General features: G+C 45.8%; 2 protein-coding genes across 2 annotated transcripts in view; one reads left to right on the forward strand and one right to left on the reverse strand.

Moving 5' to 3' along the window:
• LOC149465017 (uncharacterized) overlaps positions 1–10,832 on the reverse strand; it is a 65,875-nt gene extending 55,043 nt beyond the window's left edge. The window contains exons 1-6 of the mRNA XM_089673641.1: positions 10,511–10,832; positions 9,793–9,904; positions 9,477–9,676; positions 9,080–9,397; positions 8,793–8,999; positions 8,398–8,703 (exon numbers count right to left, since the gene is read on the reverse strand). Of these exons, the coding sequence (XP_089529767.1) occupies positions 8,398–8,703; positions 8,793–8,999; positions 9,080–9,397; positions 9,477–9,676; positions 9,793–9,874 (1,113 nt within the window). The 5' untranslated portion in view covers positions 9,875–9,904; positions 10,511–10,832. The remainder of the gene's footprint in view (positions 1–8,397; positions 8,704–8,792; positions 9,000–9,079; positions 9,398–9,476; positions 9,677–9,792; positions 9,905–10,510) is intronic.
• Positions 10,833–11,495: 663 nt separating this feature from the next.
• Positions 11,496–14,407, forward strand: LOC149465020 (uncharacterized). Its single transcript, XM_089673713.1, has 7 exons — positions 11,496–12,556; positions 12,900–13,034; positions 13,121–13,244; positions 13,359–13,456; positions 13,545–13,772; positions 13,849–14,061; positions 14,217–14,407. Exons 1-7 carry the CDS (start codon positions 12,461–12,463, stop codon positions 14,400–14,402), a joined length of 1,080 nt encoding a protein of 359 aa, XP_089529839.1. The 5' UTR covers positions 11,496–12,460; the 3' UTR covers positions 14,403–14,407.
• The last annotated feature ends 5,464 nt before the right edge of the window (positions 14,408–19,871 follow it).

A 19,871-nucleotide genomic window follows, 5' to 3' on the forward strand; every position in this document is an offset into this window, starting at 1 on the left:
GCTGGGATGCTCCAGCGGTCATGAACCATAACATGGGCCAAGCTTCTAGGAGAAGTCTGTCACGGCTTCTATCACTTTCTACTTTAGCAAATGCCATTAAAAACTCAACAACCTGGCCCTTTTGGTTGAACAGGTCCTCAAAGGTACTCATAGCCTGCCTTTTCTCTTCATCCACGAATTCATTATTGCTATCCCCCAAACTTAATCTCTTGCGGATGTAATCTATTACTTCACATTCAACATACTTCTGCCAAGCACCGACAGCTTTCCGGGCTGGCCTTGGAGTTTCCTGCTCAATGCCTTGAGCCGCCATATTTTCCTCGTTATGCTTGGAAGAGGTGGATCCGTGATTACTGGATGCCATTTTGATATAAAATATATGTTTGACAAAGTGTACAAATATACAATCACCAGTGCGTTTTGTGTTATGGTACGATTTCTATGTCTCTCAGCAGTGCCTCCAAATTTATCCTGTGGTGGTTTATGTAAGGATATATTTTACTTATAAAGGGCGTGTCCCTTTCCCTTAGATGAAATATTACAGTGCCTCCAGCCGTTAAAATACGGCAAATATTTAGTAAACCAATAATTTGGACACCTTGATAATTTGATCACCACTTATTATTATACCTTGAATTCTTTTAGCCAATATGATTTCGTACCATACACACAAAATTTGCCTTATAATAGATAAATATAAAAATTTATTTATGTACAAGAATTATATATATATTAACACAAAACGCAAAAGACTGGTGATAAATGAACATTGGTACACACAATCAAAAATATATCCTACCAATGTAAGACACAATAATAAGGTTTCTAACTAATTACATCAATATCACAATTTCTAAATGATCTGATTAAAAATTAAATTTATTAATAACTAATAATTTCGAGTATCTCAAAGGTTATATTCTCACAAGCCGTGGCCATAGGATTGCAAGAAGCTATCCCTTGATAAACTATACTCTAATTATTAATATTTAATAAATTATGAAATATGAAAAAAAAATTTATCATATGACACCACACAATTTCGAAACAGTAAAACAGGATCTCTCTACATATATCTAACTACCCAATATTTTTGTGATACACTAAGGTAATTCTATGATTCCACACAACAGAGAAAATAGGTAATGCAAAATCAAATAAACAATCTCACCGCACCCGGCATTCAGACTAGGAAACTCTCCCGTGGATTTAGCTGGCAGTGGAATGCCTTCAGAATGATGACCACAGGGGAAATTGAGATAGAGTTCAATAGTGTGGGAGAATGTAGGAAGTTGTAAGGACAGAGGTTTAGAAATTTAGTAAAGTTTTAGGAAGTTTGAAAGGATGGAAGAGGGGTTATAGAGAGGTCTCTTCAGATGTCTTCAGAATCAGGTCTTTCTTCAGTCAGGTTTTCTTTTGATGAGGTCTTTTCTTTTGATGAGTTTTTTCTTTTGATGAGTTTTTTTTCTTTAAAGGTGCATGGGCTTTTTATATCCACTAATCCATTGTTCTAAGATACCTTCCCACTAGGCTTCTTGATTGGCTAGTTGAGAAATGTGTGTACATAAGCTATTTCTCACCTGCCCGCCAGGTGGCGGTCATGTATCATAGAACAATTTGAGTATTTGAGATGACTCATACCTCGGGTGGAATCTTAAGGTAATTTCAGGGATCAAATATACGTCTTTTTCCAGATATAAGTGATCATACCTATAATATTCTAAATAGGGACCATGGAATATAGGGGTATATTCAGTTATTCCTTCTTGAAATACCATCCTGTTTGTTTCCTGATAAGACATGTAACTAATGCTAGTTTATAATACATCTTACTTTCCATCATCTCAATACTCAAGTTAGTGATATATAGTTCCCATTGCTGAATATTTGGTGGTGTGTAAAACCTATCCTTTATAACATCTCATTTATAATATGTTTTTGTAGTATATCTTTGTAGTTATATACAGTCAATTTTTAGACTTAAATGTCCTGAATTTCACTTCTTTGTTTTAGAACCAACATTTTCTATGTGTAGGGAAAGACTCTCTGTTTGCCTGGCTCTTGTATTGGAGTCACGGTAAACACCTCTTAATACTTTCACCCTTGGTGGACAATAGTATATTGTGATAGTTTCAGAGGTCTGTTGGTTTATCACACTCTGCAAGGTTTGAGTAAGCTCTCAGACAATCAGTTTGGTTCCTCTATTGTCCTGTCCAGACCTTGTATATGTTTACCTGCTATTGAAGTCTGAATAATGGTGTTTGACCACCTGTAGAACTTAAAAATAGTATATTGTCTCTGGGAGGAAAAAAAAATCCCTTCACCCACCGTCTACACCTCTCCAGCCAGATGGTCATTCGACTTTCCAACCAAGACAAATTAACCCCTTAACATCCGGCTATATTGAGCTGCTTGTCATATAATATTATGTCTTGATAAAGTCATATTTTTGAGACATAATTCAAAAGGTCCACAACATAAGACACAAGATGGAGACTAAAACCTACAGGATGGGCCGTACTTGTAGTGTTAGAGAAAGGAATAAAGGAGAAGAACATTTCATCACACAAATCTGAAGGCAGACTTTTATCAATCAACTTACAGAGAATATCAGGAGTTTAGGTTAATATTTAATCCTCATTTGTTTACTACTATAAAAGGTTTTATTATATTTTGCATTTTGATCATGTAAAATATAAAATGATGTCACATTTTCCACTCTCTGCCAGCAGGTGGCTCTCTCAAATTAATCTGCCTGAGAAGGATGATAACTACTGCATTAAAAAAGGTTAGTTCTGCCATGGAGTCTAAACTTCCCTTCTCTTCATCCACAACCAATATCTAGCTCCTCTCTCACCATGATGTCCTCCATGGAAGCTTCTGCTGAAGGTCAGGGGAGATCAGACTACATTGCTAGAGGGACCCAACCAGCAGTAACCCCCCCCCTTTTCTCTCACCATGATGTCCTCCATGAAAGCTTCTGTTGAAGGTCCGGGGAGATCAGACTACACTGCTAGAGGGACCCAACCAGCAGTTACCCCCCCCCCCTCCTCTCTCACTATGATGTCCTCCATGGAAGATTCTGCTGAAGGTCAGGGGAGATCAGACTACACTGCTAGAGGGACCCAACCAGCAGTGACCCCCCTCCTTCTCTCTCACCATGATGTCCTCCATGGAAGCTTCTGCTGAAGGTCAGGGGGATCTGACTACACTGCTAGAGAGACCCAACCAGCAGTGACAACCCCCCCCCCCCTCCTTCTCTCTCCTAGCAGAGAAAGCCAGACACAACTTTGAAGTCTTTAGTGATCTCTGATCTCCTTATAAAGTGTTTCTTCCATGATACAGATCAGAGGAGCGCTCAGCCACGTGTTTTCTGAGGTGTATATCAAGGTGTGCTTCTTCCCAGTGTGAGATCTCTGATGTACAGCAACATATCATCCATAGAGAAGACACTTCCCGCACTCGGGACACTAATTCTCCCTGATTGTGGATTGCGGTGAAGCTCTGTTTTCACACAGTAGTTGTTCAGCGAATCAGGGCAGGTTTAGATCAGGGTCATGTCAAGATTAGATCAGGATCACGTCAGGTTTAGATCAGGATCAGGTCAGGCTTACATCAGGATCAGAAGAGAAAACCAATCAGGATCAGGTTAGGTTTGGATCTGTTTTGGGCCAGGTTTACATCTGGATCGGGTCAGGTTTAGATAAGGATCACGTCAGGTTTAGATCAGGATCACGTCAGGTTTAGATCTGCCTTACGTCAGGTTTAGATCTGGATCACCTCAAGATCAGAAGACAAAACCAATCAGGATCAGGTCAGGTTTGGATCTGGATTGGGTTTACATTTGGAGCAGAAGAGAAAACCAATCAGGATTAGGTCAGGTTTGGATCTGGATCAGGTCAGGTTTACATCAGGATCAGGTCAGGCTTACATCTGGATCAGAAGAGAAAACCAATCAGGTCTACATCTGGATCAGGTCAGGTTTTCATCTGTATCAGGTCAGGTTTACATCAAGATCAGAAGAGAAAACCAATCAGGATCAGGTCAGGTTTGGATCTGGATCAGGTCAGGTTTACATCAGGATCAGAAGAGAAAACCAACCTGAAATCACCTTCACAAACTCATGACATGTGCGATTAGGAAGCGGTTCCCGTAGAAGTCAATGAGCCTGTAATCTGCACCTGAACCGGACCGCACTCTCAGAATTCGGACAGGACTAATTTTCAATCTGCGCTGCCAATGCTCTGGACGTATGAGTTGTGTCTAAAAAGTTTGGTGAATAGTCCAATATCTCAAAGACAACATGGGACAGGTTCGTGCTCATGCACATGGCTATCCAGAGACACATCAAGAAGCGCCACCTAGCGCGGAGAACACGTGACTGTCAGGGTAAAGCCGCTGAGGGCAGTCGAACGTGAAAGGTAGGGTCACAGTGCAACGAGTGAACAAGTTCTCCTACATATTGGGGAAAACGGAGACGCATGAAATGTTGGTGCAACTCTACGAGACTGAAGATGTGAGCAGAAAATGTGTCCAAACCAGGGTCCAACCTTTCTGCGAACCATCGTCACATGGGATGAGACCTGGTGCTACCAGTTCGATCCGGAATCCAAGTGGCAATCGATGGAATGGTGTTCACCATCTTCTCCACGACCCAAAAAGAGTGGCCTGCAAAAGTCCAAGGTCAAGACCATGTTGATGGCCTTCTTCAAAAACCGATGGCATCATCCTTAAGTCATTTTTTCCTGCGGGTCAAAATGGGAATGCCGCATTCTACGAGGAAGTTTTGAAACGGTCGCCACACCGCGTTCAGCCAGAGTTGCCCAGGACTGGACAGAGGATGTTGCTGGGCTGATAACGCGCCTGCGCACTCTGCGATCCATGTGCGCCAATTCTTGGCTCAGCCCAGCGTACCTGTTCATCATCCACCGTACTCCCGTGATCTGGCGCCTGCGGACTTTTTTCTGTTTCCCCGCCTGCAGAACGTCATGAAAGACGCAAAACATGGAACGTGGAGGCAATCCAAGAATGCACGACAGCGGTTCTGAGATCGGTTCCTTCACCGGCAGTTTCCAGGAGCTTTACGAACGTTGTGTCGCGCAGGATGCCGATTATTTTGAAGGCCAAGAAAGGTCATTTGTTTGTATCTTCTGTTTTGTTTGTTTTCTGAGACCATTCGTCGAACTTTTTGGACACACCTCGCATGTGAACAGGCACCATCGGACAAAAAAAGAAAAAAAGGAAATTTCACATCATGCGGTTCAAACCGCGTATATGTGAACCGGCTCTGAGGGTTGTGGGGGTTTTTTCGATGTTTAGTAAGACAAGACGTCTGTGAAAAACATTTCCCGCACTCAGCTCAGGAGTGCGGCTTCTTCCCTGTGGGACCTTTGATGTCTGACAAGTGCTGATTGCCATAGATAACATTTCCCGCACTCAACTCAGGAGTACGGCTTCTTCCCTCTGTGAGACCTTTGATGTCTGACAAGTGCTGATTTCCATAGATAACATTTCCCGCACTCAGAGCAGGAGTACGGCTTCTTCCCTCCGTGAGAACTTTGATGTCTGACAAGCGCTGATTGCCGTAGATAACATTTCCCGCACTCAGAGCAGGGAAACAGCTGTTTCTGTGTGTGACATAGTTGATGTTTGGTAACATCAGACTTCAATGAAAAACTTTTTCCGCACTCAGGACAGCAATACGGCTTCTCGCCTGTGTGAGACCTATGATGCACATTAAGACTGTACTTTTGTGAAAAACATTTCCCGCACTCAGAACAGGAATACGGCTTCTCCCCCGTGTGAGATCTCTGATGGGTAAGAAGCTCTGATTTGTATGCAAAACATTTCCCGCACTCAGAACAGGAATACAGCTCCTCCCCCATGTGAGATCTTTGATGTCCAATAAGTTCTGCATTCAGTCTATAACGATTTCCGCACATGGGGCAGACATACGGCCTCTCGCCCGTGTGTAGTCTCTGATGAGTAGAAAGCTTGTCCTTATCTGAGAAACATTTTCCACATTCAAGGCAGGAATACGGCTTAACCCCCGTGTGAGTTCTTTTATGTACAATTAGCCTTGATTTATGTAAAAAACATTTCCCGCACTCAGGGCAGGAATACGGCTTCTCTCCTGTGTGAGATTTTTGATGTAAAACAAGTACTGATTTCTGTTGATAACATTTCCCGCATTCAGGGCAGGAGTACGGTTTTTCCCCTGTGTGGGATCTATAATGTATGTTTAGTCTGTATTTACCATCGAAACATTTCCCGCACTCAGGGCAGGAATACAGCTTCTCACCCGTGTGTAATCTCTGATGTCTGACAAGTTGTGATTTATATATAAAATATTTCCCGCACTCAGAACAGGAATAATGTTCCCCCACGCTGTGGGATCCCTGATGAATATAAAGACCTAAATCAGAGCTAAACTTTTCCCCACATTCAGGACATGAAAACATCTTCTCCCCCTGAACCCCGGCCCCATCCTCCACAGTACGAGGGTGCTCAGAGTCAGAGGGATCCCATGGTCTCTCCACACTGGGAAGTCCACCATCCATAGTGGAGCTCATTGTCTTTTCTCTGTCACAATCTCCTGGGATGTCCTCATCTTCTATTTTACAACCTGGAGATAAAGTGAGACGATCCTTTGAGGGTTTCTCCATGGCGGGTCCTGGAAAAATAGAAAAACATCATCAATAGATAGGAGGGTTAGTTCACTTCCATCAAGATTCCATCTGGATCAGGGAGATAGGGGGGAGCAGATGTTCTCTGTGGATGTCCCAAGTAGCTGGGACTCTTCCCCTCTTCAAAGAACCTTTGGTCCTCCCAGATCACTTCTCCATTTACACCGCCTTGTCAGAGAATCAGGAACCAATGGGGGCTGTGGGGGGCGGTAACAGAGCAGAGATAAGAGAAGAATATATTCTGGTCACCTGTGCTGATCTCTGTAGGAGTGTCCTCCTCTATGAATGTCCTCCTCATTCCAGCCTCCTCCGTATATTGCTGATCATCCCTCACATACGTCTCTTCTACTTCACCCTCAACTTTCATCTTCATCAGATCTTCACCCTAAACCAACAGAATGGCAGAAAATAACACCTGTAACATAGAAGGATTTATGATGTGAGATCACATAGAACATCTCATCTTGTAGAGTCCACACATCGTCTCCACATGTCAGAGTGTTCCATCACTTTATGTTCCCGACCCTCAACTCCACCTACCGAATGATGGTGAGGGATGGTGTGACCTTCCTGTGTGGAACCCTGGGAATACTGAGGACGGGGACACCTCTCTGGGGGGGGGGGGGTTCTTGTTACTGGATCCATCTACCTGATGATGGTGAGGGATGGTGTGACCTTCCTGTGTGCAATCCCAGGAATACAGAGGACGGGGGCATCTCTCTGGGGGGGGGGGGGGGGGTTCTCATTACTGGATCCATCTACCTGATGATGGTGAGGGATGGTGTGACCTTCCTGTGTGGAATCCCAGGAATACAGAGGACAGGGACATCTCTCTGGTGGGTTCCCATTACTGGATCCATCTACCTGATGATGGTGAGGGATGGTGTGACCATCCTGTGTGGAATCTCCGGAATACAGAGGACGGGGACATCTCTCTGGTGGGTTCCCATGACTGGATCCATCTACCTGATGATAGTGAGGGATAGTGTGACCTTTCTGTATGGAATCTCCGGAATACAGAGGACAGGGACATCTCTCTGGTGGGTTCCTTGTATTAGGTGGCTCCATCATAATGTCTCCATAAATATCCTTCTGTCCTACAGAAAATTCCTTTTTCACACCTTTCTCCTCTTTATACTCTTTTTAGCAACAATATTATAATCCCTGAGGTTTCCACTCTGGATATATATTAAGACATTGTTGGGGAATTCAGAACCCAACAGTCAGGGCTACAGACCTGGTGGCCATGGTCTTGTTGCCCTCAACTTCTCCAACCTTGTTGGGAGTCCATAGAGAAGAATATGTGGATGTGTGAAAGGTATAGAATGTTATGTGGGGACTAGTAAAGGAGACTCTGGGTTATCTAGCTCGAAGGGAGCCGGTTATGGCTGAATAATGAGACTTTATTCTGGAAATGTAGAGGTTTTGGAGGTCCTGAGGGATACATAAGTGGGTTTGGCTGGTATTAATGAGGGGCGTGTCATATGTTAATTAGCTGCTTTGTTTAAATGATAATATATTGTACATAAATGCATATATCCTAAAATGTACATTATTTTTCTTCTACTTGTAGAATACCATGTATATGGGTTCAATAGACTCGGATTAGATGTTCAAACGCATAGTGGTCTGCATTCTTCTACAACATTCATTGTAACACATATACCCGGGTGGAAGCCATAACTACCAAACATCATCATTCACCATCTACCTGATAAAGCCTTGCGTAGTTGTGATCCTCCTGGGAGGAATCCCAGGAATACAGAGGACGGGGACATCTCTCTAGTGGGTTCCCATGACTGGATCCATCTACCTGATGATGGTGAGGGATGGTGTGACCTTCCTGTGTGGAATCTCGGGAATACAGAGGACGGGGACATCTCTCTGGTGGGTTCCTGCAGCTGGATGACTCTACCATGTTGGTCTGGAACAGGTATTTGAGAAACTCTGACTCCTCCATCACCCCATCCTCATCCTCCTCTTTTACCTCAACTGTAGAATCTCTCAGGTTTCCACTCTGAATATATAATAAAAATGGCATCAACGGTAACAATGCAGATAATGTACATATCCTAATGATACTATCAGTGATTGTTCCTCATCTACCTGATGATGGGGAGGGATGGCGTGACCTTCCTGTGTGGAATCCCAGGAATACAGAGGGTGGGGACATCTCTCTGGTGGGTTCCTGCCGTTAGATGGCTCCACCATGTTCTTGTGTCCTTCAGAACGCTCCTCCATCACTCCATACTCCTCATTCTCCTCTTTATACTCTTCTTTCAAAACAATGTTATTATTTCCGAGGATTCCACTCTGAATAAATAAGGAGAAAGTCATTGTAATAAACAGGGTTGTGTATAACTTACAGCTTTCAGTGATTGTTCCTCACCTACCTGATGATGGTTAGGGATGGTGTGATTTTCCTGTGTGGAATCCTGGGAATACAGAGGACATCTCTCTGGTGGGTTCCCATGACTGGATCCATCTACCTGATGATGGTGGGGGATGGGGAGACCTTCCTGTGTGGAATCCCGGGAATACAGAGGACGGGGACATCTCTCTGGTGGGTTCCTGGTATTATGTGGCACCATCATGAAATCCTTATCGAGATCCTCATTTCCTTCAAAAAACTCCTTCATCACCCTACGCCGCTCAATCACCTTTTTAAAGTCTTCCTTAACATCAATATTATAATCTCCGAGGTTTCCATTCTGAACACATAAAAGGACATTTAATGTAACGAACATGCTTTATATAAAACATAACTACCAAGAATTGTCAACCATCTACCTGATGATGGTGAGGGATGGTGTGACCTTCCTGTGTGGAATCCCAGGAATACAGAGGATGGGGACATCTCTCTGGTAGGTTCGCATGACTGGATCCACCTACCGGATGATGGTGAGGGATGGTGTGACCTTCCTGTGTTGAATCCCGGGAATACAGAGGATGGAGACATCTCTCAGGTGGGTTCCCATGACTGGATCCATCTGTAGGAAACACACACACTGACTGAATCCATTGTTTCTATGTGTTTATCAGATGATGGGGGATCTAGGTGGATCCTCCGTACTGCTCTCTCCTTTCCAATAAAGTCTCCTCTTACCCGGTGATGTGAGGGGTGGCTGATTGTCCATCATGACATCCTTGTAGAGGTCCTTGTGTCCTTTCTGGTGGTCCTCTATCATGACGTCCTTGTAGAGGTCCTTGTTTTAGATCTGCAAACAAAAAATGATAAATAGGATAATTCTTTCATTGTTTAACGGTTACCTTTGATGGATACCACGGAATATAATAATGTGATAAAATAAAGATGTACATATTCAAATCCAACCCTATATAAAACCCCGCCCACAACAAAAGTTGTATCATCCACCAGATCAGAGAATTTAAGTCCTGGAAACCGGGGTCATATTGCAGTTACAACCCTAATGAGAACCACATCCCTCGTTACAGGAGACTGAGGTGAGAAGGTGATTGGTGGGAAAGGTGACATCTCCACAATGAGGAGAATGTTCTGGCCCTGTAAGTGGGGGAATGTTCTGCCCCTGAAGGGGTTAATCTGGGTTTCCACACTATATATGTGTGTATCATCATCTGCTGGAGATAAAAGACGTCACAATGACTATGGAGGAAGAGGACGGACGTGACTATGGAGGAAGAGGACAGATGCGACGTTGGAGGAACAGGACGGACGTGACGGTGGAGGAAGAGGACGGACGTGACGGTGGAGGAAGAGGACGGACGTGACGGTGGAGGAAGAGGACAGACATGACGGGGGGGGGGGGGTTACTGGGTGTAAATATAAAATAAGATTTTATTACCTCCTCTGCTGCCACTTTCACCAATGTCTCCTCTCTACTTCCTCCCGCCACTCACCCAGAAAGTCATATTTATACCTGACATCACTTCCTGCCTTCCATAGATACTTCCTGTCTGGGTAGAAGTGAGATCACCCCTTGTGGAGCTCAGCGAGACTGCAGCCCTCCCACCCTTGATAGGACTGAAAATTAAATTCTTACAAGGCTGGAGTGGAGGTGACCCCTCTTTGAGGACATACAGTCCATACACACCCAGCACAAGGCCGGGGTCACACTACCAGATGGTTTTCAGGGCTGCAGTTCCTCTGAGCTCCACAAGAGGTGATCTCACTTCTACCCAGACAGGAAGTTTCTATGGAAGACAGGAAGTGATGTCAGGTACAGGCAGGAAGTGATGTCAGGTATAAGTAGGAAGTTCTGGGTGAGAGGTAAGTTGGGAGGAAGTAGAGAGGAGACATTGCTGGAAGTGGCAGCAGAGGAGGTAATAAGATCTTATTTTCTATTTACACCCAGTAACCACCTGTCATTTCCGTCCTCTTCCTCCAACCATCGCGCCCGTCCTCTTCCCCCACCGTCACATCCGTCCTCTTCCCCCACCGCCACGCCCGTCCTCTTCCCCCACCGCCACGCCCATCCTCTTCCCCCACCGCCACGCCCGTCCTCTTCCCCCACCGTCTCGCCCGTCCTCTTCCCCCACCGTCTCGCCCGTCCTCTTCCCCCACCGTCTCGCCCGAGTGCAGAGGTGAGCAGTATGTAATGTGCAGAGGTGAGCAGTATGTAATGTGCAGAGGTGAGCAGTATGTAATGTGCAGAGGTGTGCAGTATGTGATGTGCAGAGGTGAGCAATATGTAATGTGCAGAGGTGAGGAGTATAATGTGCAGAGGTGTGCAGTATGTAATGTACAGAGTGCAGAGGTGAGCAGTATGTAATGTGCAGAGGTGAGCAGTATGTAATGTGCAGAGGTGAGCAGTATGTGATGTGCAGAGGTGAGCAGTATGTGATGTGCAGAGGTGAGCAGTATGTAATGTGCAGAGTGCAGAGGTGAGCAGTATGTAATGTGCAGAGTGCAGAGGTGAGCAGTATGTAATGTGCAGAGTGCAGAGGTGAGCAGTATGTAATGTGCAGAGGTGAGCAGTATGTAATGTGCAGAGGTGAGCAGTATGTAATGTGCAGAGGTGTGCCGTATGTAATGTGCAGAGGTGTGCCGTATGTAATGTGCAGAGGTGAGCAGTATGTAATGTGCAGAAGTGAGCAGTATGTAATGTGCAGAGTGCGGAGGTGAGCAGTATGTGATGTGCAGAGGTGAGCAGTATGTAATGTGCAGAGGTGAGGAGTATAATGTGCAGAGGTGAGCAGTATGTAATGTGCAGAGGTGAGCAGTATGTGATGTGCAGCTGATAGTAGAGTCCAGTGGTCAGCAGTATATGGCATGGTGCCCCTTATATTGCTGGTCAGCTAGAGGAAAAGATGGCCAGTGTCCAATCAATGGGAGGAATAAATGGTTAAAGTTGGGGATCAGAGTGAGGAAAAAAATGACCGGTTTTAATGGTGCGGGGTGCCCAAAATTGTACTGGTGGTTAGTGGGATGAAGAAAAAGACCCCCCGTTGCTGGTTATTGGGAACACAAATACCTGGAGGTGGCCAGTGAGGGGACGGAAATGTTGCACAATGCAAGGATTTTGTTCAAGTTCTGAGACAATCCCATAAAGTTCAGTTTTGAAGTGGTGCCGCCATACACACTGCTAATGATTCCGTCCCTGAAAACTGTGCGGGTCCTATTACACCATGTGATGCTTTAAGCAGCATTTAGAGGACTCTCCTCACTACAGCTTTTATGGGGCATTAGTAGACACTCCACACAGCTAAATCTAGTAACCGTCCTAATATTGTACAACCAATACAGTCCAGGTAACTCTCCCCTATCCATCTACAGAGAAACCCACCTAGGTCACATGACCACATCAATGAGGATGGAGGAGGACCGGAGTCCCATGACTGAGAGGATACTAAACCTCACCCTGGAGATCATCTACCTGCTGACCGGAGAGGTGAGGATTCTGGGAGGTCACATGACATCACTCTCATCTCTATTAATAAAACACAGACCTGACCGGAGAGGTGAGGAGGATTTTGGGAGGTCACATGACATCATTCTCATCTCCATTAATAAAACACAGACCTGACCGGAGAGGTGAGGAGGATTCTGGGAGGTCACATGACATCACTCTCATCTCTATTAATAAAACACAGACCTGACCGGAGAGGTGAGGAGGATTTTGGGAGGTCACATGACATCACTCTCATCTCTATTAATAAAACACAGACCTGACCGGAGAGGTGAGGAGGATTCTGGGAGTCTAACATGATATTCCTATTGGTTCTCCAATACAGAGATTTCCTCTTCTGAAGTCAGGTGATCATATGACCATCACAGTGCCTCCATGTGACTCCCTAAACCCTGAGAGACACAACATGCAAAAGATTCTAGAAGTCACCAAGAAGATGATGGAGCTGCTGACAGGAGAGGTGAGCGGTGCCAGGAATTCTGGGACATTCTCCAGTAACAGACAAGGGATGTGTCTGGATGGTGACTGTATCATTGTGTGTGTCAGGTTCCTATAAGGTGTCAGGGTGTCACTGTCTATTTCTCCATGGAGGAGTGGGAGTATATAGAAGGACACAAGGACCTCTACAAGGACGTCATGATGGACAATCAGCCGCCCCTCACATCACCGGGTAAGAGGAGACTTTATTGGAAAGGAGAGAGCAGTACGGAGCCTCCACCTAGATCCCCCATCATCTGATAAACACATAGAAACAATGGATTCAGTCAGTGTGTGTTTATTACAGATGGATCCAGTCGTGGGAACCCACCAGAGAGATGTCCCCGTCCTCTGTATTCCCAGGATTCCACACAGGAAGGTCACACCATCCCTCACCATCATCAGGTAGATGAGGAACAATCACTGATAGTATCATTAGGATCTGTACATTATCTGCATTGTTGCCATTGATGTCATTTTATTATATATTCAGAGTAGAAACCTGAGAGATTCTAAAGTTGAGGTTAAAGAAGAGATAAAAGAGGAGGAGGATGAGGATGGGGTGATGGAGGAGTCAGAGATTCCAAAAGGACCCAAAGATCTGTACCAGGACACCATGATGGAGTCATCCAGCTACAGGAACCCTCCAGAGAGATGTCCCCGTCTTCTGTGTTCCCGGGATTCCACACAGGAGGATCACAACTACGCACAACATGAACAGGTAAATAATGAACGATTATTGGTAGCTGTGATTTATACACAATTGTGTTTCTATAATAAATATCTTCTATATTCAGAATGGAACCAATAATATTTTTGTTAAAAAAGAATATCAAGAGGAGGATCAGGAGTTTGGTGTGATGAAGGGGTTTTCTGAAGGACACAAAAATCCCTCCAAGGACATTCTGATGGAGCCACCTAGTAACAGAAACCTTCCAGAGAGATGTTCCCGTCCTCTGTATTCTCGGGATTCCACACAGGAAGATCACACCATCCCTCACCATCATCAGGTAGGTGGAGTTGAGGGTCGGGAACATAAAGTGATGGAACCCTCTGAGATGTGGAGACGATGTGTGGACTCTACAAGATGAGATGTTCTATGTGATCTCACATCATAAATTCTTCTATGTTACAGATGTTATTTTCTGCCATTCTGTTGGTTTAGGGTGAAGATCTGATGAACATGAAAGTTGAGGGTGAAGTAGAAGAGACGTATGTGAGGGATGATCAGCAATATACGGAGGAGGCTGGAATGAGGAGGACATTCATAGAGGAGGACACTCCTACAGAGATCAGCACAGGTGACCAGAATATATTCTTCTCTTATCTCTGCTCTGTTACTGCTCACTGATTGGTCCAGAGTAGGGATGAGATCGGGCAAACTAAATGGCCTGTCCACTCTAGGAGAACCTCTAACTGTTACTGGAGTAAGAAGTTATTCATTTAGTGGCGAGATTACTGCCACCATTAAATTACAACTTTATGCCATGCCTCCTGCATCCTAACAACCCAGGACATAACCTACATCCTCTGAACTAACATCATTGGTTGCTAGGATGCTGGCAGCTTGTTGTTATGATGCACCACAACAACCAATGATGCCATGCAAACAATACTTCAAGAGGGTCTAGTATGAATTTTAAGGGGGACTTTACACACAAAAAATGTGGGGGTCCCCTCAAAATCCATAACAGACCTTAGAAGGTCCCAAAAAGTCCATACAAGACCCTTATCTGAGCATGCAACCTGGTTGGCCAGGGCAATGGTGGGGCAGCAAGTGTGTGCCTCCCCTTCCTGAATCATACCAGGCCACATTTTGATGAGGACAGGGGCCTCTTCCCTACAACCCTGGCCTGGTGTATGTGGGGGACTGCTGGGGGGCTTTAGCAGAATTTTCTGTGGTCTGATTGTGCATGGGGGTACTGGGTTTTCATAGTGGTATCATTCAAGGTGGTAATGTTTGCCAAGTTTAAATCCAGGCCCCTGTAGCTTAGAGTTTTGATAGGGCCCGAGCTCTCTCAGTCTCTGGATAGGCCCATGCGCCCCTGCCCCAATGCCAGGATGTCTCTAACCTGATGGCTGCCTAGCCCTTTGCTGAAATTGGGAGAGTCCTTTCTCCCAATGACATGGACAGTTGTTATGATGAGCGCCAGCCTCTTGGACTAAAGTTTCCAAGAGATGAAAACCACCCAAAGGGACATGGTTGTCAATAGAATCAAGCTTTCCTATCAACAGTCTCAAACTGAAGGTCATTCCTCTATCCCTGTTGCGTCGGACCAACCAGATTCAGGATGATCTACAAAGGTTTAGTTGGACAACGCCATACTCGAGGCTTACATCAATCAATCAGATGGCACCATCGAAAGTGGACCTAATGCTGGATTGGGGCAAAAGCAGGTTCCAGCCTTGTCCATAGTCCCCAGTCTTAGAGTAGACAGTTGGCAGGTGGACTTTCTCAGTCATCAGCGCCTTGATGCAGGGAATTGTCTCTTCATTTCAACTGCCAGTAGGTGTCCAAGGGACCTGCTCATCAACAGAGTCCAGACTTCTTATAGACATTCTCAAACTAAAGGCAATTTGCCCATCTCTGTTGCATTGGACCAAACAGATTCAGGGCGACCAACAAGCCTCCAGTTGGACAACATCATACGGAGGCTTGCATCAACTGATTAGGTGGCACCAGAAGCTATGGTGCCCTTCAAGAAGTGGACCTAAATCTGGCTTGGGCCTAAAGGCAGGTTCCAGCCAGTCCACATTCCCAGAATAGACAAATGGCAGGCGGACTCTCTCAATCATCAGCACCTTAATGCAGGGAATGGTTTTTTCTCTCCAAAGTGTTCCAGGACATCTGTTAGTGCTAGGGGACACAAGGCAAGATATTGGCATCCCACTTCATAAAGAAGGTGGACAGTTTTTTGCATGGATCAGGAACCCACAAGCCTTTGCAGTGGACCCACTGGTGACCCTGTGTGATCAGTTCGGCTAATATATGCCTTTCCTCTCCTATGGATTCTTCCTTGGCTGCTTCACAGGTCAGAGATGGAGGGCCTTCTGGTGATCTTGGTGGCACCAAATTGTCCCGGAAGAACCTGGTACGCAGGCATTCTCAAACTCCTGGGAGATACTCCATGGGCACTTCTAGACCTTTATCCCAAATAAGGGTCTGGTATGGATTGTAAGGAGAAACCAAAGACAAAAAAAAGAAATGGCATTGGGATCTCCCCTACAATATATATCAAATCCTTATCCTTGAGGAGAGTCAAAGAAATGGCATTGAGATATCCCATAAATATTTTGTATACCAAGCCCTTATCCTTTTTTTTGTTCTTTGGTTTCCCCTTACAATCTATACCAGACCCTTATCTGGGATAAGGCTCCAGAAGTATAGAATATATTATAAAATACATACCAAACCCTTATCATTGAGGACAGTTTGGTATGGAATTTGAGGGATTACCTCTTCCAAGAAAAAAAAAAGTGTAGGATTCCCTTCAAAATCCATTCCAGGCCTTTATCAGAGAATGCAGTCTGGCTGGCCAAGAACCATACCAGGCCACATACATTGGGTGGGAACCTTGCCCAGGGGGCCCCCGGAAAAGCACCTTGTCTTTATGTTGATGAGACAACATAGAGACGCCACACACTGAGAAGCCCGATCCTAGTCAAAGTAAAGAGCGGCCTCAGACTTGGGTCCGCCTCTGACATGTTTTGCCTTGCCCTGATGGGTTGATGTAGCCTCCTCTCCCCATCATTGGCTTGGTGGATGTGGGGGGTCCGTATCTGGAAACCTCACATTTAGTCAATGACAAGCTCCCAGATACTCCAGCCCTTGCTCACATTCAGCTGACAGATGGGGAAATGTCAGTTGTGCCAAGGAGTCTGTCGGGAGCTTCACTTGTCGCGCCAGTGTACTTTTGTTTGTTTTTTTTTTCCAGTGGGTCGACATTCATCATTCGTCTTGATGGATGTAGCATGCCCCTCCCAGTCCCCATTTGTTACTGCTTTTCTGACAAGGCGGTGTAAATGTAGAAGTGAACTGGGAGGACCAAAGGACCTTTGAAGAGGGGAAGAGTCCCAGCTGGTTGGGACATTCACATAGAACATCTGCTCCCTCCTATCTCCCTGATCCAGATGGAATATTGATGGAAGTGAACTAACCCTCCTATCTATTGATGATGATTTTCTATTTTTCCAGGACCCGCCATGGAGAAACCCTCAAAGGATCGTCTCACTTTATCTCCAGGTTGTAAAATGGAAGATGAGGACATCCCAGGAGATTGTGCCGGAGAAAAGACAATGAGCTCCACTATGAATGGTGGACTTCGCAGTGTGGAGAAACCATGGGATCCCTCTGACTCTGAGCAACCTCGTACTGTGGGGGATGGGGCTGGGGCTGGGATTCCATCTGCCGGAGAAAAGACAATGAGCTCCACTATGAATGGTGGACTTCCCAGTGTGGAGAGACCATGGGATCCCTCTTACTCTGAGCAACCTTGTACTGTGAGGGATAAGGCTGGGGTTCCATGTGCCGGAGAAAAGACAATGAGCTCCACTAGGGATGGTGGACTTCCCAGTGTGGATAAACCATTGAATCCCTCGGACTCTGAGCAACCTCGGACTGTGGGGGATGGGGCCAGGGTTCCATGTCCCGGAGAAAAGACAATGAGCTCCACTGTGCCTGTGCATGGTGGACTTCCCAGTGTGGAGAGACCATGGAATCCCTCGGACTCTGAGCAACCTCGTATTGTGAAGAACTTTTCCTGTCCGGAATGTGGGGAAAGGTTTAGCTCTGATCAAAGTCTCACTGTACATCAGCGGTCTCACACGGGGGAGAAGCTTTATTCCTGTTCTTTGTGCGGGAAGCGTTTTCTCTATAAATCATTTCTGATCAGACATCAGAGCTCTCATACGAGCGAGGGGTTTCATTCCTGCCTTGAGTGTGGAGAGTCTTTTCCACATAAATACCATCTTAGCCTGCATCAGAGGTCTCACACGGGGGAGAAGCTTCATTACTGTTCTAAGTGCGGGAAATGTTTCCTTCATAAATCAGAGCTCCTCACACATTACAATTCTCACACAGAGAAGTCATATTCCTGTTCTCAGTGCGGGAAACATTTCACGTGGAAGTCCAATCTTTATAGACATCAGAAATTGCACACGGGCGAGTACTCCTGCCCCGAGTGTGGGAAGTATTGTACACGGAAATCAGAACTTATTATACATCAAACGTCTCATAACAGTGAGAAGCTGTATTCTTGACCTTAGTGCGGAAAACGTCTTACTGATGTGCTACACGTGTGAAAATACGGCACGCAGGTCCCGCCGCACACTGCATTCAACTCCAGTGTCAGGTAACTGAGGGGCAGGCTTCAGCTCAGCTCCCCGCCCATAGGCCACACCCCACCAACATTGGGCTTCATCATGGAGGCTCTTACCAGAAGATCGTGTTCTCGAAGTCCATTGAAGGAAACGCTTTGTCCTGGCAAAATGGACCATGTCTTTTCTTGGAACACAAACTCCTTGTTACACCCAACCACAGCTTCAAATTTGGACTTTTAAGGGGAACCCCCTCCACCTTAAAGTGTAGCTCTACCTTCGAAGGGGCCACTGAGATTTGAGAGGTTCTTTCCCAAACAGTGCAGGGTCAGCAACAACAGTCCATTCACTCCGGCTCGTTGATCAGGCTAGGGGTTGTCTTTTTTTCGGACGTTCATTTGCTGGTAGAAACTTGGGAAGGACCTGGGAATTGGGGTGAGGCTTGAGTAGTCCACGGTTCACTGCTGGGGACCATGAAGCAGTATGAGCAGAGGTAAGGGCAGGCTTGAATAGTCCACGATTCACAGCTGGGGACCATGAAGCAGTATGAGCACAGGTAAGGGCAGGCTTGAATAGTCCACGGTTCCTGGCTAAGGACCATGTAGCAGCATGAGCACAGGTAAGGGCAGGCTTGAATAGTTCACAGCTGGGGACCATGAAGCAGTATAAGCACAGGTAAGGGCAGACTTGAATAGTCCACAGTTCACGGCTGGGGACCATGAAGCAGTATGAGCACAGATAAGGGCAGACCTGATTAGTCTACAGTTCACGGCTGGGGACCATGAAGCAGTATGAGCACAGGTAAGGGCAGGCTTAGATAGTCCACAGTTCACGGCTGGGGACCATGAAGCAGTATGAGCACAGATAAAGGCAGACCTGATTAGTCTACAGTTCACGACTGGAGACCATGAAGCAGTATGAGCACAGGTAAGGGCAGAGTTTAATTGTCCACAGTTCATGGCTGAGGACCATGAAGCAGTATGAGCACAGATAAGGACAGGCTTGAGTAGTCCACAATTCACGGCTGGGGACCATGAAGCAGCATGAGCACAGGTAAGGGCAGGCTTGAGTAGTCCACGGTTCACGGCTGGGGACCATGAAGCAGCATGAGCACAGATAAGGACAGGCTTGAATAGTCCACTGTTCACGGCTGGGGACCATGAAGCAGTATGAGCACAGGTAAGGGCAATCTTGAATAGTCCACGGCTGGGGACCATGAAGCAGCATGAGCACAGATAAGGGCAGGCTTGACTAGTCCACAGTTCACGGCTGGGGACCATGAAGCAGTATGAGCACAGGTAAGGGCAATCTTGAATAGTCCACGGCTGGGGACCATGAAGCAGCATGAGCACAGATAAGGGCAGGCTTGAGTAGTCCATGGTTCACAGCTAGGAACCATAAAGCAGTATGAGCACAGGTAAGGGCAGGCTTGAATAGTCCATGGCTGGGGACCATGAAGCAGCATGAACTCAGGTAAAGACTTGAATAGTCCACAGTTCACGGC

This window comes from Staurois parvus, unplaced genomic scaffold (assembly GCF_062004578.1).
Source record: "Staurois parvus isolate SC_StPar_1 unplaced genomic scaffold, SC_StPar_1.0 ptg000144l, whole genome shotgun sequence".
In the NCBI taxonomy this organism is placed as follows: domain Eukaryota; kingdom Metazoa; phylum Chordata; class Amphibia; order Anura; family Ranidae; genus Staurois; species Staurois parvus.

Excerpts from the sequence above, each read along its gene's own strand:
- LOC149465020 (XM_089673713.1), top strand. The coding sequence starts at position 12,461 with ATGACCACATCAATGAGGATGGAGGAGGACCGGAGTCCCATGACTGAG. Across the intron at positions 13,035-13,120 it reads TGGAGCTGCTGACAGGAGAG|GTTCCTATAAGGTGTCAGGG; the intron begins GTGAGCGGTGCC and ends TGTGTGTGTCAG. Across the intron at positions 13,457-13,544 it reads CCATCCCTCACCATCATCAG|AGTAGAAACCTGAGAGATTC; the intron begins GTAGATGAGGAA and ends TTATATATTCAG.